The following is a 27,943-nucleotide window of genomic DNA, read 5'->3' as shown; positions in this document are numbered from 1 at the left end:
GGCATGGGCTGGGCTTCTGTTGCAGATGTTTTTGCCTCCTGATGCCCCATTCCCTCTGCCAGGTGTTTGGAGCTGGAGCTGAAGCCATGTCCTGTTTCTTTTACAGGTGATCAAGCCAGGAACTTTTTTTTCCAATCTGGGTTACCTCAGCCAGTGCTAGCACAGATATGGTGAGTGTGGGGTGGGCACAGGGCTGGCTGTGGGGCACACTGGGCTGGGCTCTCCTGGGGCTCCCCAGGCCCAGGCTTTGTGGGATCAGCATCCAGGGCTCCCTTGGGCAGTGCCAGGCTGGGCAGGGAGCTCTGCAGGGGCATCTGGGCAGGCTGGAGCCTGGGCTGGGGTCAGCAGGGACAAGAGCTGGCTCCTGCCCTGGGGTCACCACAGCCCCATGGAGCACTCTAGTCTTGGGGCACAGGGGCTGGGAATGGCCCTGGGGTGCTGGTGGCAGTGGCTGGACACGAGCCCAGGTGTCCCCAGGTGTCCCCCCAATGGCCCTGGGCTGTCCCAGCAAATGGCATTTTGGGAGTTGGCAGTTGCAAACCCTCATGTCAGATTGCTAAATGCTTGCAGCTCTGTTAAAACTGGACTAATACAATTGCTCAGCACAGTAATTAGTGATAAATCTGCTAATGGGAGAGCCTAGGCAAGACCTGGAGTGTTTGTTACAAAAATGAAGGTTGACATAGATTGTTTCCATTGGAATTGGAGTCAAAGCTTGAAATTGAATTTTTGTCACTCCTTGGTGAGTTCAGGCAGATCCAGATGTGCTGCCCATGACACAGCACAGACATTGCCACACTGCCAGATTGTCCTGCAGGGTTTCTGCTTTGACCCTGCCAGAGCTGGACCTGTGTGTGCAGGGACAGCACCCAGGGAATGGCTGCCAGTGCCAGAGGGCAGCAATGGATGGGATCTTGGCAATGAGGAATTGTTCCCTGGCAGGGTGGGCAGGGCTGGCACAGGGTGCCCAGAGCAGCTGGGGCTGCCCCTGGATCCCTGGCAGTGCCCAAGGCCAGGCTGGGCACTGGGGCTGGAGCAGCCTGGCACAGGGGAAGGTGTCCCTGCCCTGGCAGGGTGGCACTGGGTGGCATTTGGGGTCCCTCCCAACCCAGCCCATTCCATGATTCTGTGATTAATCATGGTTTGCATAAATAATATTGCTACAGGGAATCTGTTCCCTTTTCCTCTGTGGGCTATTTGAGATGGAGTTTATTGCCATTACAAAAACTTTCTGGTGCAGTTAAGGACTGTTAAAGGCAGAATTTTGCTCTGACAGGAGAAAGAGGGCAATTATTTTATTGGTTTGGAAAGCTGCATGCCCAGACCTACATGGCTTTTAAATAAAGAGCTTATTTTCTTTTCTAATTATCTTCATCTTACAAATATCAAAGCTGGACTGGTTGTCTTATTTGCTGAAGCCTCAGTGAGTGTTCAATGTCCCTTTGGAACTTCTCTTGCCTCTGAATTAAACAAGGAAAGAAGTTTTGTTTTAAACAAGACATCCTTTCTCCAAAAATCTTCCATAAGCCTTGGCTTTAAATAGGTGTTAACAAATCCAAACAGTTGTAAATAGTCTGACTAAGGATCTCTTCCTCTCTGAATTATTCAGTTTTCCAGGCTCTTGAGAGGAAGGGAATCATTCCACTCCCTCTGGAGTTGTCATAGAGACAAGACCTGCACATTTTTGTTAATGAAGCTGAACTAAAACTTATTCAAGCTGCCTTTCTAAATCATAAAGCAGCTCATGGATATTCCTTTCTCTGTGTCTCTCTTAATTTTTCTGTCATCTCTGAATTAAAAGAAGTAAATATTTAAGTAAAAATCTTTATACAGATACTTGAGTACTTTGGCGGGGGAGTTTTGGAGTAATGAGCCTGAAATCTCTGAGAGATGGGAGCTGCTGCTCTTTCCCCACTGTTTGCTCCTGGGATAGCTGGGTTGGGTTTTTGGAGGTGGCATTTGATTGGTACTGGGAGAGAAGGGGAGGTACAGGACTCCTCAAGGAAGGAGAGTAATTCTGAGTTAAAACAACTTGTAAAACTCTGGAATTAATTTCTGATCTGAGAAATCCCAGACTGGTTTGGGTTGGGAGGGACCTCAAAGCCCACCCAGTGCCAGCCCTGCCATGGCAGGGACACCTTCCACTGTGCCAGGCTGCTCCAGTTCCTGTCCAGCCTGGCCTTGGGCACTGCCAGGGATCCAGGGCAGTCCCTAAGGAAGGGTCTGCCTGTCTGGTGTGGTGTTCTGGAGGGTGTTTTCCTGTCCTTGGTCATTCTGCTGATCCTAGCTGTAGTTGATTGGAATAAAAAAAGCTGGGGGGGCACGAGGAATAAATCTGATCAGTGCCCCACTCCTGGGCCCATAAAAGCTTCCCCAGGACTCACAGTCCTTCACAACAGCAGTTTTTATTGGCAGTGACAATTCCTGTGTCCCTTGTGCTCCTCATGCAAGGAAAGAAGTTTGTGGGGCCTCAGTGAGCAAAGGAGTGAAGTATTATGGTCTGCCATGGCAGCTTCTGTGCTGCCCTGCCCTTCACCAGCTCCACAATCCTCCAGGCTGGTGATCAATTAAGAAGCCTCTAATTTGCTTTGAGCTGGGCCTGCAGTGGCTTGGGAGATAACTGTGCTTAAGCAGAATAATCTGCCTTTCTTGAGAGCCCTGGGGAATGGGGCCTCAAAGAGCATCTCCTGTGTGGCCTGGCCCCTGGAAGGAAAGCAGAGCTGAAATAACCAATGCCAGCTGTTCTCCATGCTCTTGGGGTTACTGATTTTGGCAGCACAGAGTCACTGGGAGACTTCCTGATGTCTGCTTCCCTCCCAGCCTTCCTAACTTTGTGTCCAGGGTGGGCAGAGTGGGGGAATTCAGGTAATTAATTCCTGCACAGGCATCCAGAGAGAGCTGAGTGCTGCTCACTGCTGGTGAGCCTGTGACACACCTGGGGCTGTGACAGCCAGGGGGAATGTCCAGCTGAGTCACTGCAGAACTGGGAACTGCACAGTGCTGCTTGCATGGATAAGGCTTTGTGTGCTAATTCCAGCACGTTTGGTGGGAAAAGTGCCCATGTTCACTTTGTGCACCTCATACATGCAAAAATAATGAAGCTGGCTTTTCATTCTGCAGAAAAGTGGAGGAAAAGATCCATGGGGAAGGATTTGGCAGCACCTGAGCCCTGGGGTGGTGCTGAGCCCATTGCAGCTCTTGTGTTGGATGCAAACACAGGCCTGGCCTACAGAAGATAGTAAATATTTATTCAATGTTTAATCCACTTACTCTGCACTGGTTCCAGCCAGGCCACAAATGAAACAAATGCAAGGGCACCACATTGTCCCAATTTAATCAGGAACAGAAATGAGTGGAATTAGGTGGTGTTTGCTGGCTCCCTGCATTTCAGGTGCTGCTTATTCCAGAGCACCACAGTAAAATCCAGCAGCCTGATCTCAACTTCTGCAACTAAGAAATGGAAATGTGTCCTATTTTAGCAGGAAGAGTTTGTCAGACAAAAGCTGCTTTTTCTTTGCAGTTTGTAAAACTGGAGAAATTCTGGGGGGTGCAGAGAACTCTCTGCACTGATATTTGTGCTGGCAATTTCAATAATGAAGCTGTTGGTGTAGAGTAAGAGGAGTTCACAGAAGGTCAGATGTTGAATGAAAAGCTACAGCTGCTGATGTGAATTGGAGTTCAATGAGAGCAGTGACACTGGTGCACATCAGAGTTTCTGATTGCTGGGCAAGAATGTTTCCCATGTAGGATGCAAAGATTTGCTGTGTCCCAGCAGGAAATGGTGCCTCAAGGGCCAAGGTTCCTACAGGGTCATCTTTACTCTTCCTCCATTTTTCTGGCCAGGGACAGAACCCACTGAGGGTCTAATAGAATTAATAGAAAGGTTTTTATTTTGTAAATCAAAGTATTTGCAGGTGTAAATCCACTGGTAAGACTATTATGGGACAGGCTGGGAGAGCTGGGGGTGCTCCCCTGGAGAGGAGAAGCTCCAGGCAGAGCTCAGAGCCCCTGGCAGTGCCTGAAGGGGCTCCAGGAGAGCTGCAGAGGGACTGGGGACAAGGCCTGCAGGGACAGCACCCAGGGAATGGCTGCCAGTGCCAGAGGGCAGCAATGGATGGGATCTTGGCAATGAGGAATTGTTCCCTGGCAGGGTGGGCAGGGCTGGCACAGGGTGCCCAGAGCAGCTGGGGCTGGCCCTGGATCCCTGGCAGTGCCCAAGGCCAGGCTGGGCACAGGGGCTGGAGCAGCCTGGCACAGGGGAAGGTGTCCCTGCCATGGCAGGGTGGCACTGGATGGGAAAAGCTCTGGGGTCCCTCCCAGCCCAAACCAGTCTGGGATTCTGGGATTCAGCATCTTCCAGGCACAGGTGCAGCACATGCTTTTTAAGGATATCAGTGTCTGTGTCTCAGTGTCCTCTCCAGACTTTGTTTCAATGCTTCTCCCAAATTTTCATTCTGTTATTTAGCCCCATGATACCAGAACTGGTGATTTAAGGCAGCTGCACCACTGGAAATCCTTTCTTAGGAGTTCTGGACAGGTTTAGAGTGTCTCTGATGCTGCTGGGGATCTAAACCTGTGCTGCTCCCTGCTGGGATCTGCCTCTCCATGGGGATTTTCAAGTTTTGGGGTTTTTTTGGAGTGGGAGGATTTCCATTTGGCCACTACCTTTACCTGGCTGTCTCCTTGTGTGTCAGTTATAAATAGCTGTCAGTTCACTGGGGTACTTTTGGGATAACTTTCACTTAGTTGCACAAAAACTCTTTGAGGGGAATTTGATCAGAAATGAAGCTCTGGTTCAACCACCCTGCCCAGGGCCACACCCATGACATAGAAATAAATGCATGAACTTCAAAACCTGTATTATTCCAGTGCTGAAATCTGTACTTAATTCTTCAAACCAATGCAAAGAAATAACCATGGTGTTCAAAAGTAAGTGTACAGCTGTTTCTGTTACTGATGTGCATTTACTCAGGGCTTTTTTCTGTGCAGTGGCAGGAACTGACACTCTTCTTCCTGCTTCTCTCCCCCCCAAGCTCCCAGCCCTGTTCCCTGCTGAGCTGGGTTTTCTTAACTAGCAAGGCAAGGAACAAAAAGCAGACTGTTTAAGTCAGACTCCTTTCCCTGAAAGCCTATTCAAGGCCTAGGCTCAATGTTTCATCTTGAGTGCTATTGTTTAATTGAAAACACATTTGCACACTTGCAGATGGAGCAGTGCTGAGGGGAGTCACAGATTTCAAGAATGTTTTATTTTGAGTGGAGCTAAAGTACAGATTTGCAGACTCAGTGATTTGCTTCTCTGTGGTGCTGTTTTAGGACCCTGTGCTTTCATTGGTGTGATTTTGCAAAGTTTTTGTACAGCTGCATTTGTTCTGGATGGTTCCTTATAATTCCTCCAAGAGTTGAAAAGCAACTTCAAAAATATTTATTAATCACCCAAGGAAAGAAATCAAGGAGCTCTTAAGTTGAAATAGAGTCTTAGTTTTAGCCTGGCATAATTTTGAGTGGAAATTAGTGAGAATCTCAGAATCCTTGAGGATGGCACAGCCCTGCCAGCCCAGGCAGTGCCAGCTGTGCCCCATGGCCACCTTGTCCCCAGCCCAGAGCACTCAGTGCCACCTGCAGGGGACACCTGCAGGGATGGGCACTGCCAAGCTCCCTGGGCAGCCCCTGCCAAGGCCTGAGCACCCTTTCCATGGGCAAATTCCTGCTGCTGGCCCAGCTGAGCCTGCCCTGGCCCAGCCTGAGGCCGTTCCCTCTGCTCCTGTCCCTGTTCCCTGGAGCAGAGCCCGACCTCCCCGGCTGTGCCCTCCTGGCAGGGACTTGTGCAGAGCCACAACGGCCCCTGAGCCTCCTCTGCTCCAGGCTGAACCCTTTTCCAGCTCCTTCAGGAATTCTCCAGCCCTTTCCCAGCTCCCTCAGCCCCTCCATCAGCCTTGAATACGCACACCCGTGTGAGCCTGCTCCTGGGGCAGGGCCTGAAGTTCCTCACTGCAGGATGTAACTGTGCAAACGCTGTTTTGCAGGGCTCTAGCTGACATGAACAATGACGGGAGGATGGATCCCTTGGAGTTTTCCATAGCTATGAAACTCATCAAGCTGAAGCTCCAGGGTTACCAGCTCCCGGCCGCGCTGCCGCCCGTCATGAAGCAGCCGCCCCTCGCCCTGCCCGGTGCCCCAGGATTTGGTAAGATCCCTCTTCTCCTCCATTTTCCTCACTGTTACCTGGGACTGCAGCAATTGCATTGTCCTTTTGCAGTTTCTCCAAGACAATTTTAGGGAAAAGTGCTTCTAAAAGCACGTGGACTCAAACTGAGATGTTGCACATGTACTGAGACAAATTGCACTGGGCTTTTACTTGAGCTGAGCTCCTGTTTGCTTCAGGTTTGCACTGCTCCAAGCAAAACATGGCTCAGGTAGCAGGGCTAGTGCATTCCAGAGGGCTGGAGTTGTGGTTTAACCTGTTGGCATTACTGGATCTCCAGCTTGGCAAGATCTGCTTTGCTCTTCTTGAGTTTTTACAATCTGCTTTGATGAGCTGTGCTGCTCTGGTAGGAGCTGAACAGCTGCTGGGGTGAAGTATTGCCAAAGCCACCATCATTTCTAGGAAAAGAGTAGGGAAGATGGGATGGGGAAAGGAAAATAACCAAATAAAGCCAAACCTCTGACACCTTGGTCCTCTTGTGGGAGGATCTGTCCCTTTCTGCTTTACTCTTTGCTGTGGCTCTGGGTTATTGGTGCCTGGGAATCATGGAATGGTTTGGAATGGAAGGGGCCTTAAATCCCACCCAGTGCCACCCTGCCATGGCAGGGACACCTTCCCCTGTGCCAGGCTGCTCCAGCCCCAGTGTCCAGCCTGGCCTTGGGCACTGCCAGGGATCCAGGGGCAGCCCCAGCTGCTCTGGGCACCCTGTGCCAGCCCTGCCCACCCTGCCAGGGAACAATTCCCCTTTCCCAAGATCCCATCTAAATGTCCTGAGGGAAGGGAACAGTGCCTTTGATAAACTGCATGCAGCACTGTGGTTTGATCCACTGTAACCCCCCCAAGTTTTACAGTCAGAAATAAAATTCTTAGGGAGAAAATAGTGAAACTGGGCAGAGCCAATGCAGGGTTAAGTGAGAAAAGGCAGAATGAAATGAACCCCCACAAAGCCCAGCCACATGGTGATTCCCCTGCTCTCATTCCCTGTAATGTGAACTGTTTGCACACCCCTCCTCCTTCCCCTGGCACCACTGGCCCTCCCTAACCCCCCTGGTTCCCTGCAGCTGTGCTCACCCTCAGCCTCTCCTTGCTGTGCTCTCCATCAGCTTTGCCCTGTCTCACCCAGCCAAGGCTGCAGCACCAGCCCTGCAGCTTCTGGGCCAGCCTGAGGACTCCCCACGTGTGGAGACACGAGGCTTGACTCTATTTCTGAAGGCTGGTTTATTATATTATGGTATATATTATATTAAAATACCACATTAAAACTATACTAAAAGAATAGAGAGAAAAAATTGATCAGAGGTTTGAAAGAGCAAGAATAGAATGCATAACAAAATCTTGTGACTCTCAGAGTCCGATGCAGCTGCATCTGTGATTGGCTTTTAATTAGAAACAACCAACATGCACCAACCACAGATGCACCTGTTGCATTCCACAGCAGCAGATAGTTATTGTTTATATTTCTCTCCCGAGGTTTCTCAGGGGGGAAAACATCCTAGCAAAGGATTTTTCCTAAAATATGGTGACAGGGGCTCCTCCTCCCTGGGGCTGCCAGCGCTGCTCCTCTCTCAGGTCAAGGCACACAATTCCCTGTGTAGCAGCTGCTGCTGGGCAGCTGGGGGCAGTGCTGCCCCGCTCTGGGGCTGTCCCCTGTGCTGTGTCCCCTTCCTGTCCCTGCCGGGCCGGGAGGGCTGTCCCAGGGGCTGGGAGCTGCCCCTGGAGGTGTCAGTGACCCCGCGGGCGCGCGTCAGAACCAACCTGTGCTTTTCTCCCCCTTAGGTCTCGGGGGCATTGCCAACATGCCATCCCTCACCACCGTGGCCCCGGTGCCCATGGCATCCATCCCAGTCGTGGGGATGTCCCCCCCACTGGTGTCCTCTGTCCCTGCCGCCGTCCCTCCCCTGGCTAACGGAGCTCCTGCTGTCATCCAGCCCCTGCCTGCTTTCGCTCACACCGGTACGCTGCTCTCACTCTCTTCTCCTGCTCCTAACAGCTCCCCTGCATTTCCTCGGGACACGTGGGATTAGCCACTCCAGTGATGCCTTTGGGGAAGGACTGTGCTTTGCTTTAGCCCACTTGGCACACTTGGAGAAGAGCTAAAAGAAGGAATGTGGACGTGGCCTCCCGCAGGAGTCCCTCGTGGTGAGAAAATAAAACAGCACTTGGAGAAATGAACTTGCCAGGAAGCTGTTGCCTGGAAATTGGGCCTCTCCTGTCTCTTGATACTGCTGTTTGTTAGGGTGACTTTAATACTGAACTACATATGGTTCCTAACATGTACCAAAATACAATTTGGTATCAACAGGGTTTCCATAAAGCTATGGAGTAAAAGGATATAAGGGAAGTGCCCTTGTGTTCCCCTGTCCTGCTGGACTCTCTGCTCTTCATATTGTTAAAAAGTTCCCATCAGAGCCACAGTGCTTGTGCTGGATGTAGGAGAGAATGAATGCCATGGGCATTGCCTGCTTCACTGTGAATAGCAATAAATCCCTGTTTTCTCTCTTGCCAGCCACTTTGCCAAAGAGTTCTTCCTTCAGCCGCTCGGGGCCGGGAGCTCAGCTCAATGCCAAGCTGCAAAAGGCACAATCCTTCGACGTGGCCAGGTGGGGCTGGGGCAGGGAGGGGCAGCCAGGGGGCTTGGGGTGCCCAGCCTTGGGAAAGCTCCTTCCCTTTCCCAAAGTGCATGTCTGAAATAATAGTTGTGGCAGAAATCAGTTCTGCAGCATTCCGTGGGGTGCTGTGGCTTTACTCCACCTTTGTAATGCTCCAGGAGCAGGGAATCATGGAAATGAAGTAATTAACTGCTAACAGTGCTGATGTGATCTTCACTTGATTTTTAGAACAGCTTTTGCTTCTATAAACAAAACCTGCACCGTGCTCCTGGTACTGGGAGAACAAGTAATGCATTATTTAAAATTAGCACTACAGGGTAATTGCTAAAAGCAAAATATTTAATAGGTCTCATATTTTAAATACATTCCATATCACTGTTTCTCTATATTCTTCAAATTCTGTGTGAAAAATCACTTTAAGGGCTTTTAGATTAATCCAAGATGTACAAAAACATGTGGTTAAGCAAAAAGGGTTTTACTGTGGTTTAAAAAACTGGACCTAACAAAATAAAACTTCCTGAGAGGAGTTAAGAGAGGGATTTCCCAAAGTCCTTATAAATCATCTGTCTCACAGATCTATGGCACAGGTTTTTTGCCAGAGGAAAATGGTTTGGGACACAAATAAATTATCTGGTTTTATTTCCATTTCCTTCTGCAGGCTTGTCTATTGCCCTGCTGTTAGATAAATGACACTACTCAGTATTGGCAAATAATTAAAAGTCTTGCAAAACAATTAATTTTCTCTCTGAAACCTAAACTGGCCAGGAACAGAATAGGGATGCTCTGATATAATTTATGTGTAACACAAAAGTTAAAATGTATGGAACCCCCAAATCCAGCAAAACTGAGGAGGAATTCCTCAGTTAAAATTGGGTAAAAATTAAATTTCCTGGGTAAAAATTAAATACTTGGCCTTTTTGCTTATTTTTGTTATTGAAGGGGAAGATTGTTTCTGCTTTGCTGACATAGAGGGGTATTATTAAAGATCAAGAGTTTGGAAATCAAAAATAGAAATAGAGATACTGGTTTGTGTCTTGTCATGTGAGAATGGTTTATAAGGTCAAAAAAAGGACAAAGTTTGAATGTGCCTAAAGGCAGAAAAACTCTGCTCCTTGTTTTTCAGAATTAGGATTTCTCAGCTATCAAGCCTGGGAAATTAGAGCTGCAAATCCACTCAGTCTGTTGTGGGAATGGATTAGACCTGGGAATATTACACTGCTCACTTGTTCTGTTAGGAGAAACGTTATGTTCAAGTGTGGCTTTTTCACATGTTTATTTCTACATTTCCAGTATATTTTGCATTTGTTTTCCCTCATCAGCTCTGTTTGGCTAGGAGAAACAGTTAAAGGCAGAGTAAAATGCTGTTCTGCATTTTCTGTGACATGTTTAGGTAAAATCTTGTAGCTCCTCTGAACAATTTCGGTTCCTTCATTCTCTGCCAGTAAAGGAAAAAGCAAAACTCTTTAAAAAAACAACAACAAACAAATCATCTTCCAAGAGACTCAATTGTGATAAATGTTTGCAAACAAGAGGTCAAACCTGTGGTGGTTTCAGTAATAAATAATGGAATGGTTTGGGTTGGGAGGGACCTTAAAGTTCATCAGTGCCACCCTGCCATGGCAGGGACACCTTCCCCTGTGCCAGGCTGCTCCAGCCCCAGTGCCCAGCCTGGCCTTGGGCACTGCCAGGGATCCAGGGGCAGCCCCAGCTGCTCTGGGACACCTCAGAACCTCCCCATCCCCACGGCAAAACTGGGGGAAAGAACATTTTCAGGCATAAAACTTGATCTCAGTGCAGCACTTCAGCCTCTTGTGAGGGTGGGCAGGGCTGGCACAGGGTGCCCAGAGCAGCTGGGGCTGCCCCTGGATCCCTGGCAGTGCCCAAGGCCAGGCTGGGCACTGGGGCTGGAGCAGCCTGGCACAGTGGGAGGTGTCCCTGCCATGGCAGGGTGGCACTGGGTGGGCTCTGAGGTCCCTCCAGCCCAAACCCTGCTGTGTTTTGTGACTCTGTGATTGTTCCCATGACCTTGTTGAGATGAAATGTCCAACTGTCCCTGTTCTCCCTGCCCTCCTTGCAGCTCTCCTGCCGTGGCAGAGTGGGCTGTGCCTCAGTCCTCACGGCTCAAGTACCGGCAGCTCTTCAACAGCCACGACAAAACCATGAGTGGGCACTTGACAGGTACTGGCACAGCTTCTGTTGTCTCCTTGTTTTGAGCTGTAAGAGCAGTTTCATGCCACTGAGGGTGTTGTTCACATAGTAAGAGGCTCATCAGTATTTTTCTGTTTGAATCTTCCACGTGCTTAATGCTCTTGTTTAGAAGCAAATATTCCCCGGATCCCCCAGGATCATTTTATCACCTTCTTTCCTTTATTTTATGCAAAGTTGACCTTGGGAAATGTTTCTGGAAAGGGTACAGTGGGTTCTGTGACCACTTGTGCAGCCATTTCCAGTGCTTGGTTCACCCACTGCTGAGAGCAGTGTCCAGTTCCAGGGAGAGACTAGAACTGATCCCCTGGCTTGATTTTGCCAGTTCTGGTGCATGTCTTTGTGCTTTAGAGCTTTCTTGGGTTTTAGTCTGAGGGATTGGGTTGCCCAGAGCAGCTGGGGCTGCCCCTGGATCCCTGGCAGTGCCCAAGGCCAGGCTGGACACTGGGGCTGGAGCAGCCTGGCACAGGGGAAGGTGTCCCTGCCATGGCAGGGTGGCACTGGGTGGGCTTTAAGGTCCCTCCCAACCCCACCCAGTCTGGGATTCTGTGATTGTTGTGCAGAAGTGAAGTATTATTTTTGGTTATTTGGGGAGCCAAGTTCTGCTGGTCACATCTCTTGCTTATTTTGTTAATATTTGTTTCCCTTGTAGGTCCCCAAGCAAGAACGATTCTCATGCAGTCAAGTTTACCCCAGGCTCAGCTGGCTACAATATGGTAAAAGAAATGTTTCCATTTCCATCCAAACACAAACTCTTCTGAAAGCTCTACAGTGAGCTTGTGGGGTTTTCTCCATTTTCAGTCTCACTGATAAATCACATGTTGCTCTTTGTCCTGTGTAACTTCAGAAACAAAACCTGCACTTCCATGCCTTTACTGATATTATTCCACAAGAGCACCAGGAGCATCTTTTGTGTTCCAAAACACTTTTTTGTGTGATGTTTTGGAAGTTGTGGTTTGCTGCTGGGTCTTTAGGCAGAGCAGGTGTTCAGCATCCTGTGCCTTCCACATCCCCTGCCAGAGCACCAGGGAAGCATTTACCTTGGCACAGGTGGTAGAACAGGAAGCTCAACCCAAGCCACACTTTGTGGGTTTTCTTTCTGCCTTTTCCATGGGTCTGGCAGGGCTGATTTCCCAGGCACTGCACTTACAGACCTGCACAGTAATGGATTTTTTAAAGCATTTGTCTCAGCTTCCCTTTTGCCTTCCAGCTTGTTGTTTGCTGAACTTTATTATGTTTTTATTGCCCCATGGGAAGTTGTTCCTAATTAACTTCTGTCCTTTAGGAGTGTTTGCTTGAGAAGCATTGGAGCTGGCCCAGGGACTCAGTGTGAGGATGGCAGTGGTGCAGTCACTCTGACAAGGCCATTCAGCTGCACTTGTTCTCTTTGCAAGGCACTGGGAGTTGTGTTATAAATTAAAAACCACCCTTTCCTTCTCTGTTTCCTAACAAAGGGATAAAAACAAACCAGCTCAGTCCCCCAGGAGATGCTTAACCAAGAAATGCTCTCCTTTTGCCAGCCTTGGAGTGCTTGTGTGGGCAGGCAGCTGCCACCAGCTCACTGCAGGAGCTGCAAACAGGACTCACTCAGCTGGGGACACTGACAGCTGCCAATGCACTGACATAGGAGGGGATATTCCAGCTCTTGTTGGTCCTTTCCTGGCCCTGCCCTGGGGTGAGGTTTGTCAGCCCGTGCTGGGCTGGAATCCCTGGCTCAGACACTCAGAGGCTCAGCCTCAGGCTGTCCTGGGAGTTCTGTCATTTCTGGGCATGGTGCATTCCCAGTCTCCTGGTTTGTGCTCCAGCCTGAGGAGTTCAGTGTCCCAGGTGTGGATGGAGTGAGGCTGGGATTGTCTCCCAAATTTAAATCCCATCGGCAAAGTCCTTCAGAAGAATTTATCACTTGCTTCCCTTGGATTTTCCCAGTATCATGGGAGATCTCCCTGCATGATTAGAGTGCAGCATGCTGGAGAATCAAACCCTGAGCTGGAGGGACCCCCAGGGACCCCCCAGTGCCACCCCTGCCCTGCCCAGACCCCCCAGCCCAGCCTGGGCACCCCTGGCAGTGCTGCCAAAGGCTCCTGGAGCTCTGGCAGCCTCGGGGCCGTGCCCATTCCCTGGGCAGTGCCAGCAGCCTCTGGGGAAGAGCCTTTCCCTAAAATCCAACTGAACTCTGCCCTTGCCCAGCTCCAGCTGCTCCCTGGGTGCTGTCCCTGGCTGTTAATTTTGTCCAACACCAGTTTAACAGGAGTAAAGGCATTTTTTGCCTCTGTTGGAGCCCTGCTTTGGGGCCATCCAGAGACATTACTGTGTAATTTTTAATATGTGCATAATGCCAGGGTGGGTTGGTGCTTGTCAGGACTAGAACATCAATGGCTTTGATTTCACTGCCAGTGGGTGCCCTGGAATGTGAGATAGGAGCCTCCAGGGAGGAAGGAGACCAATCCTAAAAGTTCTGCCAAACACCTGAGCTGGTTCTTTTGGGTGCTCACAAGGTGTTCAAGAGAACTCCACTGGTTCAGGTTCCTTCTCTGGCACGAGCTCCTGGCAGCACTCAGAGCAGGTGAAGGAGAAGCCATGGCTGCAAGGCTGGATTTCAGACAGACAGCCACGAGAAAAGGAGGAAATATAGAAGCATTTAGGGTTTGTTTTTAATTTGTTTTGAAAAGGCAGAGTAGTGTGGAATAAATAGTGGAAAAATTGAATTAATTTGGAACAGTGTGTGTTGAAACAATGCCTTTGAACAATGTTTTTTAATATTTAATAATTTTGTTGCTCTGTCCCTTCCCTTCAACAAGGAATCTCTCTGACATTGATCAAGATGGGAAGCTGACAGCTGAGGAGTTTATCCTGGCTATGCACCTCATTGATGTAGCCATGTCTGGTCAGCCACTGCCACCTGCCCTGCCCCCAGAGTACATCCCACCCTCATTCAGGTAACTGCTCATCCCCTGGGAGCCTCATCCTGAGGTCTGTATGTCATTTGGGATGGCTCTGAGAGTGCCAAGTACAGCAGCTGAGCAGTGCCCCTCCCCTTTTGCCCTGTGAGAACAGGGTTTGGGTGGGTGTTTGTGCTGGCACACCTTCCAGACCTGCTCAGTCTGCCCATAGAAACCAAGATTTAAGTTCAGGCTTGTACTCCTATAGAGCAGTCAGAATGTATTGGAATTCCAGGATGGATTTGCACCACATCCAGAGCTCCTTTGGTACAGCTGGGTTTGGGAACAGTGGGGTCACTCATCACTTCTCTTGCTCTATTTCACTTCTTTGTGGAGAAATGGATGGGAAGAACTAACAGCAGTTAAAATAAGTGTTTTTATACTGGGTGCTTCGGGTATCCTCCTAAAGATTCCCAATTTTTGTGTATTCTACCTGAGATCTTCCTTTTAGCTTGATTATAGTGAGCTCTTCTTCTGTCTCTGCTGTTTTTACTGTAGTTTAAGTCAGCATTTCCCCACACTCAGATTGGTTAGGGAGAAATCTCCCCCCAAGTGAGAGATCTTGGGGACAGGGTTGAAGCCATCTGGAAGCAGAGTTTGGGACTGGGGTTCTCAGCTCACCAGTGAACTGCTGGGATCCTGGAAAATCCTGTTCTGAGGCAATGCCTGAGTGAGACCCTCTGGGCAGCACTGAATGGACATTGAGTACCATGAAATATTACATCATTGCATTTGATTTGATCCCATCATTAAATCATAAATAATTTGGGTGGGCCTGGGCTCTGTTAAGCACCCACAATTCCTGTTTCCTTGGCAGAAGAGTCCGCTCTGGCAGTGGGGTTTCTGCTGCCAGTTCAGTGTCTGTAGACCAAAGGTTACCTGAGGAACCAGCATTGGAGGAGGAACAGCAGCAACTGGAAAAGAAATTACCAGGTGAGCAAGGGAAAGCAGGGATATTTGGTGTGCTGTTCCCAGAGGGGTTTCCCATCAAGTCACAGTCTGGGAGGTTAAATGGGCTGAGAGAAATGTCTTTCCAGAGCAGTTTGGGACAGGTCAAGGTACAACCAAGACATTGCTGGGTCCAGCTCATTCCTGTGCCTGATCCTTTGGGTTGGTGGCACTGGAGATGGGCAGAGCCCTCAGGCTCCTCATCTCCTGCACTCCCCACATGGGCACCCCTGGCACAGGATTGCAAGGAAGAATTCCTGCTGCCTTCATCCTCTGGCTTAGGTGGAGCAAAGCTTGAACTGAGGTGCTCTGTGAAAAATCCAAGTATTCCCACAGAGAGCTCTTTCCTTGGAGTCTGTGTAACAGTGTGAGACTTAAAACAGATTTCAGCAGTTCCAGGAAAAGATCTGAAGGAAGAGGGACCTGGCAGCTGGACAGGGGCACAAACTGGAAAGGACAAGAATTGAGCTGGTTCAGCAGGTGTTGGGCTGATGTGTCCAGCTGGGAAGGCAATGTGGGCTCTCCCTGGCCTTGCATCCCAAAAATGTCCACACAAGGGAGAGAAACCTGCACTTTGGGCTGTGGGAATGGCACACAGAGGGTGTGAAAAGGAGCACAGGGTGAAGGCAAAGAACCATTTGGATGGAGGTGCTGAGGAGTGAGGAAAAGGAAGGACAGTCCCTGGGACTGCAGAGGGAGTGAGGCTGTTCTTTTAGGGCAGTAGATGAGGAGGATGTGGATCTGCAGGAATCCAGGCATCCTGGGCTCAGCTGCTCAAGAACCTAAACCATTTCTTTTCCTGACACTAATGGGTAATCTAATGAGAATAGCAACTTGAAGTAAGTTCTGGTCATTTGCATAATGGCCTTTTGATGATGTCAGCAGCTGAATTCTTTGCACTAATGGAAGTGTTGGCTGTTGGACTGCTCCTATTATCCCATGTACAGAGGAATTCCAGATCCATGTCCTCATGGAGGATCAGCTGGAGAATGGTTTGCCTAAATTACTCCCCTTGATGAGCTTTGTGGAGAAAGCTGGAGGCCTGAGGAATGGGAATTCATGCCTTGGTTTGCTGAGGATGTGGCTTTGAGGGAATCAGCAACATCAGTCTTTCGTTGTTGTATTTCACCAAAGTACCTAGTTTTATTTGCAAGGCCATCCTCTGAAACTTGTTTCTAGCTCCATGTCTCTCCCAACAATGTCTGTCCTATTCCAGGACATTTCTGAATCTGCATTTCTTGTCTCAAGGTTTGCACAGAGATGCCCACTGTGTGAGCCTTCTGTCAGGCCCTGAGAGCTCTCCACAAATCCATTTCCCACACCAAACCCCAGGCTGGCCCGTGGAGCCGTTATCCCTAGTGGGGAGGAGCAGGGTCATCCCTGCTGGAAGGTGCATTCCCTTTGCTGGGGATCCTTTGGATTTCTGTCTTTCTTTGTTCCTAAGTTGCCGGGGTCGGCTGTCACTTGTCTCTGCCCCAGCACGGGAAAAGGTGGTTCAGGGCAGGCCATGGTTTGAAGAAGGAGTCTGGACTCTTGCTTTTGGTCTTCAGTTGAGTTTATTGTTCCTTATCTACAAAGTTTGTCTGTCTGTCCAGCCAAGGTCTGATCAGCAAGACAGCCAAGGGCACTCTCTCCCACCCACAGGGCGGTTGTCTCTTTTACAGTAAAAACTACGTATTAGATATTTACCTTTAATTTCCAATGCTTTTCACCCTCGTTAACAAGTGCACTTTCACTATGAACCAATCCACACGTGCCAACATCATCCTGAACATGGATGCCAGGGAGAAGAAAGAAGAAGGACAGGGCACGCCCAAATCCCTCCATCTTAGAACCCCTGACCCCCATGTACAGAATTTCAAACCCCCCTGTACAACATACAAAACCCCCCTGTACAGTGCTCCAAAATTATTCCCTTCATCCTGTGATTGCTACTTAAACTTTTGTGGCCCATAATTCTTCATATAAGGTTGGTAATTTGCTCCATGAATTAAGATCGAATTTCCAGGTGTCTTTGGCTTCCTGCCAGGGCTTTGAGACATCCAGGGCATCCAGAGAGATGCTCTGGGTTGCGACACTAAGTCAGTGGCAGAGTTTAACTGTCCCTTTTGCCCCTCCTTTCCATCACAAAGTGACGTTCGAGGACAAGAAGCGGGAGAACTTCGAGCGGGGCAACCTGGAGCTGGAGAAGCGCAGGCAGGCACTGCTGGAGCAGCAGCGCAAGGAGCAGGAGAGGCTGGCCCAGCTGGAGAGGGCCGAGCAGGAGAGGAAGGAGCGCGAGCGGCAGGAGCAGGAGCGCAAGAGGCAGCTGGAGCTGGAGAAGCAGCTGGAGAAACAGCGGGAGCTGGAGCGGCAGCGCGAGGAGGAGAGGAGGAAGGAGATCGAGAGGAGAGAGGTGAGCCAGGGTTTCATGAGGTTCTGTTTTGTCGGGCCAGGGTTTTATGAGCCTTCAAAAGGGAACCTAACGCACCCAAAGATCACTTGGCTATTACCTTTGGAGGCAAATAATGAGCAGGATGGCTTCTGCTGCAGTGTTAGGAACAAAAAGGTTTAATAAAAGGACTTATTTAGGCTGAGACTCCTTGTGTGAGGACACGAGGCTTGACTCCATTTTCATCAGAAGGCTGGTTTATTATGTTATATATTATATTAAAATGCTACATTAAAACTATACTAAAAGAACAGAGAGGAGAAGATCAGAAGGCTACCAAGACAAGAATAGAATAGGAATAGAATGCATAACAAAATCCTGTGACTGCTCACAGCCTTGGCACAGGGGGCTGTGATTGGTCACCAATTGAAAACAATCCACATGGACCAATGGAAGATGCACCTGTGGCATTCCACAGCAGCAGATAGTTATTGTTTCCATTTCTCTCCTGAGGCTCTCAGCTCCTCAGGACAGGAAAAATCCTAGCAGAGGATTTTTCACTAAAATATCATGGCTACAAAAAGGCAAAATAACAAACAGAAAATCCGAGCCAGGTACAGAGGTCTGCCCCTGGTAGAAACACCTTCACAAAAGCAGTTTAGTTCTTTTGTCTTCCTCTTTTTCTACCTTATGGCCCAGGCGGGACTTTTTGGCTTCTATCCAATGAGGTGACCCCAAGGTTTTAGTGAAGTCTCTGGGGTCCTATAAGGTGGCTTTTCACCTGATCGTTGGGAGAAACTTCTGGGCTTCTTTCCTTTTTTGGGGGAAAAAGGTTAGCTTTGCCACTCTGTCATTAGGGGCACTCTCCTCCACTCCTACACCAGGGAGCACGGGGAGGGGCTGGGTCCTGCAGGGGCTGGGCTTCTTTTTGCTGCCAAGGTCGGGGTTAAATGTGGGACAGTGTTTCTTATTAGGGCTCAGATGTTTATCAGTTCTTGTCTCTGTCACAGTCTCACAAACCCTGAGCTCTGCAGCACTTCACTCCAACAAACTAAAAATGGAGCCCTGTCTCTCTCTACAAGGACTTTCAAGGCCTGTGAAAAATAATAATTATAAACTGTCCAATTAAGAAATGACACCTCAATTATTTTCACTTTTAACCCAATAACCAACCACCCATGCCCACAATGGGGACTTTTTTATCCAATGACACAAAACCACCCAAACCCATGGAGAAGAAGTGAAGAAGGAGGAGCAGCCTCCACCCTAAATCCTCCATCTTGCTTTATAGATATCACTACATTCTAAAACCTTAAGCTCCTTAAGTTTCCCACCCTGTGATATCACACACTTCTATCCAAACTGCACACCCACAATCCCAGCTCTGTCATTCCATTTGGGAAGCTCCTCCAGGGCCTCAGGTCAGTGCAGAGTTCTCCTGGGGTCAGAGCCTGGCAGCACAGAAAGTCTGGAATTCTCAGTATCCAGGGTTCCAACAGTGCCCCAGCTTGGGAGCATCCAGGTGAGTGCTGGGCACTTGGTGTGTTGCTGCCAGGTTGGGGAGCAAACTTTTAAAGCAGGAACTAAAATTTCTGGGATGTTAAAGGCAAGAAAGGGCAGTTTTTGCTATATTTGTCCTGTGAAATGAATGGATGAGACACTGACATCTGGGACAACATGCTCCTGACCTCTCACTTCTTTAAAAATAATATTTATTATTACTGTTATATTATTATTTTTGATGTTAAAAGGTGTGTGAATGATCTGGCATTCATGATTTTGCAGGGCTGAGTTCATTTCAGAGTCCCAGAATGGTTTGGGTTGGAAGGGACCTTAAAGATCCTCCAGTTCCAACCCTCTGCCATGGGCAGTGATAACATCCACCAGGGCAGGTAGCACCATCCAACCTGGCCTTTAATTTGTTAAAGGAAAAACACTCTGGGTAGCCCAAAAAATCTCCTTTTTTCTCCCATTGCCAAACCTTGATAGGTTCAGCACAGAAACACAAAGCTACAGAGGGTCTAATGTTGGAGATTGGAATATGTCTTGGAGAGTTCTCCCAGTCCTGGTATTAAACAACATGTTAAATCAGCAAACTGGATCTTGGAAAACAGAGGGGTTTTCTGTTCAGTCACCTCTGTGATGCCTCAGGTTTTAGGTTTTATATTTTCAGGTTCTGTGCTGCTTTAGTGTGGGGTCTGAGCTTCATATTATGGGATGGTGAGCTCTGTGCACAGAGCAGGGAGACAAAACAATTCCTGCTCCAGCTGGGCACCAAGGACAAATGATCCCAATCTCAGCCCCAGAGCACAAACCCCGTGGGCTGCAGAGAGAAAAACAAGGATGGGAGTGCAGGGGCTGCAGTGGGGTTGGACACTGAACTGCAATGTGCACATGGAGCAGAGCTGAGCCCAGGGAGAGACCCCGGCAGCGCTCGTGCATTTTGGGACCATTTGGGTTCATCTTGGGTTCATTTTGGGACCATTTGGGTTCATCTTGGGTTCATTTTGGGACCATTTGGGTTCATCTTGGGTTCATTTTGGGACCATTTGGGTTCATCCTGGGTTCATTTTGGGACCATTTGGGTTCATCCTGGGTTCATTTTGGGACCATTTGGGTTCATCTTGGGTGCATTTTGGGACCATTTGGGTTCATCTTGGGTCCATTTTGGGGCCATTTGGGTTCATCTTGGGTGCATTTTGGGACCATTTGGGTTCATCTTGGGTCCATTTTGGGACCATTTGGGTTCATCTTGGGTTCATTTTGGGACCATTTGGGTTCATCCTGGGTGCATTTTGGGACCATTTGGGTTCATCCTGGGTGCAGCCCTGGCTGGGCTCTGGTGCTGCCCAGGTGGATCCATGGAGGAGATCCTTTGAATCAATCCCTGCTTTATTCTGTGACTCTGCCCAGCCTCTGCTCTGGCTCAGCCTCACAAGGCACCCCTGCTGTGCAGGGAAGCAGCCCCTGAGCAATCTGTGTGTGCAGAGCCCAGAGCAGCCCCCATTTGTACCAACATTCTAACTGAATATCAGAACAGGACCATCCCAAATTACAGCTGCTGCTTTTGAACCTGCAGGCTGCCAAACGGGAGCTGGAGAGGCAGAGGCAGCTGGAGTGGGAGCGCAACCGGCGGCAGGAGCTGCTGAACCAGAGGAACAAGGAGCAGGAGGACATCGTGGTGCTCAAGGCCAAGAAGAAAACCCTGGAGTTTGAGCTGGAAGCTCTCGTGAGTGCTGGTGGTGGTGGTGGAGCAGCTCAAGGACACAAGTGTTGCCACGTTTCTCTTCACAGAGAAAAGCAAGGCACAATTCTTCCCAGGAATGTTTCTGGGTTTCACATGCTCTGAACCTCAGAGAGAGGAAAAATAATTCTTGTCATTTGCTGTGCCTGTGTTTGTGCAAAACTAAAATGCAATATGGAGATTGTTTACCCAGAATGATGGTGTTTTGTTTCCTTAGCCTATCAGGGCCAAGTATATGTCAGGACTGTCAGCTGACAGTCACAAAATGCTGTGCAGTTGAGTGCTTAGCAGATTCATTTTAGATGTAATGTAATATAGTGTAATATAATATAAAATAATGTAGTATAATAAAGTAATTAACCTTCTGATAAGATGGAGTCAGATTCTCTCCCCTCATCAGGGCTGCCCTGCAAATTCAATGCACAAGCACAGCGTGGTGGTGACTGTGCCTTGGCTCTGGTTGTTTTCTATGTTTTCTAGAATTTCCACCACTGATATTTCCCTTAGTGTCACTTGAGGTGTTTTTATTCCAGTTGTGATCCCAGGAAATGTCACTACTTAGGAGAAAAGGCCAGGTTTTGTCTGGGGAGAACCTTAGGGCTTTTTCCTGAAAAAAAAAAAAAAAAATTTTCCTGTAAATTTTCCTATCTCTTCTGTAGAGGACAGACTAAAGATGTAAATGAGTTTTTAAAAAAGGAGTTTTTAAAAGAAGTTCTGAGACCCAGACTTGCACAACTGAACATTTTGGTTAAAAAATTTATTAAATAGATGTTTTTCTTTTCTTTTAAAGAATGATAAAAGAAACCAGTTGGAGGGGAAGCTTCAGGATATCAGGTGTCGGCTGTCGACCCAAAGACAAGAAATTGAAAGTACAAATAAATCCAGAGAACTCAGAATTGCAGAAATCACCCATTTGCAGCAGCAGCTACAGGTGAGAAAATGTTCTCTATCTTTATTCTTAGCCTTGAATTTTGACCTCCTCAAAAACATCAGTACCCTGAGCAAACTTGGAATGAGCTGTTCCTCACACTTCAAGATAATTTGTCATTCCTGTAATTAATGTCCTTCAGAGGTGCCTGGGAACTCCTTCCTGCACCTGAAGTGTGTCTGGGATTGTCCCTTCATCCTGCTGGGCTCCTGCTGTGGGAGCAGGAAATTATTTGGCTGCAGAAATTTTTGGGGAGAGCAGAAAAAAATTGTCCCGTGGAAATTCTGTTTGTGCTGGGGGAAAGAACTGACTGCAGCGAAGTGGCTTGTTGAATTTTTTTTTTTAATGATAAAAAATAATGAATTTTGGAAATGGAAGCTCCCAGTGCAAGCAGGGAGTTGTTGGTCCAAGCCTGGCATTTGCCTTTCTTACTGATGTAAAATTCTGTCACATGAGAGCTGCAGCTCAGGAGGTGTCTGCCTTTATGAAAAAATATTCACTGTGGTTTTTTAAGGGTTTTTCAGTGGGCTGTAGTATTTGATTCAGGAATTTTTCTCTTTATTAAGTACTTCATAGGGCTTGCAATTAAATCTTGGCTGGTCGTGGGGGCTCTCAGTGTGTTTGTAGCACTACAAAGAATCTCACACTTATGGAGTTGAGGTGTAAAACCTGCCTTAAAACCTAATCCTGCTATTTTATTATAAAAATCAGTGATTAAGGTAGAAAGTAATTAGTTATTAAGTTACAAATAAAAATAACTTAAATATTATTAATTAAATAACTTTTCCTTAAAAAAAACTTAAAAAGATAAATACAAAACTATTTTATAACTTATTAATAAAAATACTATAAAACTCACAACTTATAAAACTACAATGTAAGTAAAAAATACTAAACATCTAAGTCCAAACACAAAATACCATCTCAAACACTTTCAATCCCAGCCATAACAAAAACAAATGAAAATAAAATAAACCAACATTTAGTGGTGGCCCATGTGAAGATCAAACTCACAACCTTCAGATTATGAGACTGGTTTTTTGAGGGTGTGTGCTTTTTATAAAAATTTAAATAAATTTTAAATTATTTAATTTATTTAAAATTAAGTATTATAATAATACTTTATAATTTTATAATTATAATATATAATTATTATAATATAATTATAATAATAACTTTATAATTGAAAAAGTATTTTAAATCATTTTTATTATAGAAGTGATAATGAAATAATCCCATCCCAGTTTCATTCCTGCTCTCCCTGGCAGTTGTTCTGTTGGGTTTTGGTTTGAGGGGGTTTGGCAGCAGTGGCTGTGGCTGTGTGATGATGCCTGCTCTCATTGATCTCCACCACTGATATTTCCCTTAGTGTCACTTGAGGTGTTTTTATCCCAGTTGTGAACCCAGAAAATGTCACTGCTTAGGAGAAAAGGCCACATTTTGTCTGGGGAGAACCTTAAGGCTTTTTCCTGAAAAAAAATAAATTTTCCAGATATCCTGTAAATTTTCCTATGTCATCTGTAGAGGACAGACTGAAGATGTAAATGAGTTTTAAAAAAGGAGATTTTCATCCTCTCAACTCTCCAAAGAGTTATAAAGTCAATATTGTCACTATCTTTGTAGGGTGATGTATCTTCATTTGGAAGCAGTTTAGTTTAATACATCTGACACTTGCTGTGGGAAGATGAGTTAATTCAGAGGAGTAATTATTCCTCAGCCTGTTAATTACTCCCAAGATGCAGTTCTATTAAACGTGTGGAAGAAGTGGTGATGAGGATGAGTGCCAGTTCTCTGGCCCTGTGCTGCTTGCAGGGATGCTCAGCAGGGTCCTGCTCTCCAGGCCCCTGGGCTGTGCTGGGAACACCTCTGTGCTGGCTGGGCTTGCTCAGTGCAATTATTTACCTCCTTGCTGAGCACCTTGGCTCCCAGGTGATTTAAAGACAATTTTCCCTTGTCCCAGGGGCAGGAGCTGGGTTTTGATTTCCCCTCCATGTGGGACATTGCTCAACTCTTGGCCATTTTTTGATGCACGAGTTTCCAGAGCTTGTGATGCTGTTAATTCCTTTCATCTGTTTCTTCAGTATGAGGCAGGGATGTGGAATCCATGTGGTGGGTGTTCTTGGCTAGATGCTTATTCCATGCTTGTCTGGGCTTTCAGGAAACAGGACTTGGCCTTCAGGATGCCTTGGCATTCTCTGTCCTTACACACTCCCCAAACTATTCGGTGCATTGAGTAATCTGGGATGTTTGGAAGTGGTCTGGCCTTTACAAACAAAGCAGCTGATGTTGTGATCACATTCCACCCTCAAATGCTGTCCTGTGGTGCTTTTTGTACTTGGAGAAGGAGATTTTCTGTTTCATGGTGATGAACATTCTGCTGCTTGGTTGATCTGCAGCCTTCTCAGAGCCACAGGAGCACAGAGGGGTTGGGTTTGGGAGGGACCTTAAAGCTCATCCACCACAGCAAGGCTATAGCTTGTGTATATTGGTGTTTCCCATTTCTTCCAGGCTGACAATAGTCCCAGGATGGCAGTCATGGAATGTCCTGAGCTGAAGGGACCCCCAGGGACCCCCCAGTGCCAGCCCTGCCCTGCCCAGATCCCCCAAGCCCAGCCTGGGCACCCCTGGCAGCGCTGGCCAAAGGCTCCTGGAGCTCTGGCAGCCTCGGGGCCGTGCCCATTCCCTGGGCAGCCTGGGCAGTGCCAGCACCTCTGGGGAAGAGCCTTTCCCTGCCCTGCAGCCTGGCCTGGCCCAGCCCCAGGCGCTCCCTGGTGCTGTCCCTGTCCCAGAGCAGAGCTGGAGCTGTCCCTGCGCTGCCCTCGGGAGGAGCTGCAGCCCCGGGGAGCTCTGCCCTCAGGCTGCTCCAGGCTGGGCTGGCCAGGGCACCTCGGGGCCCCTCCAGGCCCTTCCCCGCCCCCGTGTCCCTCCTGGGGCTCTCTCTTGCATCTCTCTGACACTGAGACACCCAGAATGTCCCCAGCACTGAGGTGAGGCTGCCCCAGGGCAGGGCAGGATTAGGGTGCCCAGTTTTGGGATGTCCCTGAGGGGCTGGGAGGGCTCTGTTGCTGTGTCAGGCCCTGCAGCTGTGAAGGACACGTGCAGCTCCTCATAATCTAATCTGTAATTTGTCTGAATTCTGCTGCTTTGCTGCTTGTGAATTCCTAAAGTCCTTGGCTGTGCTGTGTGCTGTCTCAGGGTATTTTCTGGAACATCAGGAGCTCACAGGAGGCTGCAGTTGTTGCATAATGCTCAGAGCTGAGCTGGGCACTGCAGAGCCCCAGCAGGGCTGGGCAGGAGGAAAGTGGGGCAGCCCAAAGCCATGGCAGTGCACTCAACCCTGGCTTTAACCATAATTAAAACTTTCTGTGGAATTGTGGGATCACAGAATGACTTGTGTTGGGATGGACCCCAAATCCCACCCAGTGCCACCCCTGCCATGGCAGGGACACCTCCCACTGTGCCAGGCTGCTCCAGCCCCAGTGTCCAGCCTGGCCTGGGGCACTGCCAGGGATGGGGAGTCCACGACACCCCTGGGGCTCACCCTGGTGTTCAGGGATCAGGGGACATTTATTCTTAGCATTGAGTGATGCCACTGCAATCCTCCATGACAAATTGAAGCTGTCAGCTGCTTGATTCCTCAAAAGCCTGCAGTTCCTGAGAACTGCTCAGAGAAGTTCCAGGGAATGTAGGAAAGATGGGATGTTGATACTCAGGTGCTGTTCCACCTTGTGCTGCTGAAAGTGTTTTGACAACTCGAGCTGGGAGGTGCAGGCTTCAGAAAAGTGTGTGAGGTGGCATTTCATGCTCTGGAAGGGGCCAGGGTTCCACATGAAATACATTTATAGGATCCTCCAAAGGGAGAGTGCCTTCTGCAGGGACCCCTGTAGCACAGCACTTCACAACCTTCCAGCCACGTGCTGAGTTTGAGATCAGAATCCTCTGCCAAGAGCTCAGTGTGGAGAGGTCAAGGACTCAGGGGCTGTCATCCCACAGGGCTTGTGTTTCATGGCTTTTGGCCAGAATATATTCCTTTAAAAGGAAAGTCTTTATTTTCTCTTCCTGTAATTGTTTGTCTTTCTATTCCTGACCTAAGTTATTAATCATTAACACTGTTGTTAATATTATTAATTAACTATTAGTGGAGGGGGCAGCCAGGGCAGGCTCAGCTGGGCCAGCAGCAGGAATTTGCCCATGGAAAGGGTGCTCAGGCCTTGGCAGGGGCTGCCCAGGGAGCTTGGCAGTGCCCATCCCTGCAGGTGTCCCCTGCAGGTGGCACTGAGTGCTCTGGGCTGGGGACAAGGTGGCCATGGGGCACAGCTGGCACTGCCTGGGCTGGCAGGGCTGTGCCAGCCCCAGGGATTTTGGGGATTCTGTGTTTTATTTATTAAAATCAGAATTAAACATTTGTAAGTGCTTGTTTGAACATTTCCTCAAATTTAGCCTTGTCTCCCTGCCCTCAGTTCTGGGTAATTCCAAGCCAGGTTCAATATTCAGTGAGAATCAGATCAATTCCATGCATCCACTCTCCTGGACTGGCAGAGAATGTCTGGGATCTGTGGGAATGCCACACAAACAGGGCTTGGATAAGATCAGTGACACAGGGGAGGGAAGCAAGCAATAACACAGCATTCAGTGAGGGAAAAGCCAAGCAGAAATGAAGAGGAGAGGTGTGGTGGTGCAGTTATGCCTCACTCACCTTTGCTTCTGTTCTTGTTTTCCCTGTGCTCCAGGAGTCCCAGCAGATGCTGGGCAGGCTGATTCCAGAGAAGCAGCTGCTCAATGATCAGCTCAAGCAGGTCCAGCAAAACAGTTTGCACAGTGAGTAGATTTTGGGGCAGGACACGTTCCCTCACTGTAGTGTCCCCTGGAATTGCTCTTTGTGTGTTGAAGATGCAGATGGGAAAATGTTGCTTTCTATGACCTAAACTGTTCCACAGAAGAAAACACTGACTTGACAATGTGTTCCAAACCAGGGGATTCCCTCCTCACCATCAAAAGAGCCTTGGAAGCCAAGGAACTGGCACGGCAGCAGCTCCGGGACCAGCTGGATGAGGTGGAGAAAGAAACCAGATCTAAACTGCAGGAAATTGATATTTTCAATAATCAGCTGAAGGTAACCCAGGGCTCCTTAAGCCTTCCTGAATGTTCAGTTAATTCTTTTCTAACCTGATTATGGGGGGAAAAATGAACTGAAATGATTAAGAATGTCAGTTTGGGGAGCATTCTCAATCTGTCTGTTGAGGATTTGATTTAATTTTTATTTTATTGAAGAAAATGCTGCACAGCTTTCAAACTCAGGGTTTGACTCAATTTAATCTGCAGAGTCTCTTCAGGAGGAGATTTGAGCCCTGATTCCGAGTCTGTGATTGCAAAAATGAAATTACCAATTTCTGTGCTTTTCACCCAGGAAGGGCAGGACAAGGTCAGCAAATCTGCTGGAATCAGGAGTTCAAATTGAAATCTTGAATAAAAGAGACTTGATTTTCTGCTGCCACCCAGAACTGTTATCTGCTGTCTGTGTGCTCCTGCTTGTCCCTGAGTGCAGCTGCCTGTGGTTTGTGGTTTCATGCTTTACTGCTCAGTCTTTGTTAAAACTGTGATTTGTTTTTGTGTATTTATGCATTGGCCATGTCAGGGTTCTGCAGAGAGAAGGTGGAAATCAATCTGTAGTTACAAACTGTTTAATAGCATTCATTTTTTCATAAAATATCCCAGTGTTCAGGCACTTTATCTGCTAATTCCACTGGTGGGTTCTCCTGAAAGCTGACCAAAAATGCTCAATTTCCTGCAAGGTGGCACAAATTGTGCTGCAAGTATTCAGCAGGAAAATCACTGTGACAGAGACATTAATGGAGTTGTTATGAAAGTTGATCAACTGGGATTAAATCAAATAATTTAGGATGGAAGGTGGGGTTGAAATTAAGCAACAAATAGCTTGATTCAATTTGAGTCGTTAATAATTATAGGAAAAATTAAAAGTGAGCCCCTGTTTTAAGGTTCATTTGAAGATGACTCTCCCTGTCTGAGACAGGGAGGATGGAAGGGGAGAATCTCTGCTGAGGCAGACAGAGCAAACAAAATGGGCACAATTTATATTTAAAAGAAAATAGAATAGTCTAATCCTCGCTTAATTAGTCCTTGAGGTTTAAACCTCACTTAGTTTTTCTTCATATGTGATTTTTGGATACATCTTATCATCTTGTGCTTCTTGGGTATTTTTTTTTTCGATGGAGTCCTTTAAAAGTGATAAATTGGACTAAAGGATATTAATTCTTAAATTAGTGCTTGTGTTTGGTTTGATTATAAATTACCTAAACATAAATGGGAAAGGGGTGAACAGTCTTGGTATTGTGACACCAGCAAAAAAAAACCACCCAAAATCAACAAACCAGTCACTCAAAACTCCATCTTTTAAATATTGAAGGATTGCACTTCCCAGGTAACAAGCTGATGGTAATTAAAAATGTAAGTTTCCCATTAAGCACAGATTTATCAGC

The 27,943-nt window shown here is 47.8% G+C and overlaps 1 protein-coding gene across 4 annotated transcripts in view; it reads left to right on the top strand.

Annotated features, from left to right (window-relative positions):
- Nucleotides 1-27,943, top strand: part of ITSN1 (intersectin 1) — a 106,641-nt gene that overhangs the window by 28,753 nt on the left and 49,945 nt on the right. For 3 of the 4 annotated variants that reach the window (XM_064405192.1, XM_064405186.1, XM_064405206.1), the window contains exons 4-16: nucleotides 107-170; nucleotides 6,024-6,184; nucleotides 7,979-8,155; nucleotides 8,709-8,802; nucleotides 10,889-10,989; nucleotides 11,669-11,732; nucleotides 13,815-13,952; nucleotides 14,773-14,888; nucleotides 17,036-17,298; nucleotides 20,354-20,503; nucleotides 21,309-21,449; nucleotides 26,177-26,264; nucleotides 26,420-26,559. In XM_064405192.1, the coding sequence (XP_064261262.1) occupies nucleotides 107-170; nucleotides 6,024-6,184; nucleotides 7,979-8,155; nucleotides 8,709-8,802; nucleotides 10,889-10,989; nucleotides 11,669-11,732; nucleotides 13,815-13,952; nucleotides 14,773-14,888; nucleotides 17,036-17,298; nucleotides 20,354-20,503; nucleotides 21,309-21,449; nucleotides 26,177-26,264; nucleotides 26,420-26,559 (1,697 nt within the window). The remainder of the gene's footprint in view (nucleotides 1-106; nucleotides 171-6,023; nucleotides 6,185-7,978; nucleotides 8,156-8,708; nucleotides 8,803-10,888; nucleotides 10,990-11,668; nucleotides 11,733-13,814; nucleotides 13,953-14,772; nucleotides 14,889-17,035; nucleotides 17,299-20,353; nucleotides 20,504-21,308; nucleotides 21,450-26,176; nucleotides 26,265-26,419; nucleotides 26,560-27,943) is intronic. The other variant, XM_064405199.1, reaches the window with a different exon arrangement.

The sequence above is a fragment of the Passer domesticus genome, chromosome 2 (assembly GCF_036417665.1).
Source record: "Passer domesticus isolate bPasDom1 chromosome 2, bPasDom1.hap1, whole genome shotgun sequence".
NCBI lineage: Eukaryota > Metazoa > Chordata > Aves > Passeriformes > Passeridae > Passer > Passer domesticus.
This window is presented reverse-complemented; position numbering and strand designations above follow the sequence as displayed.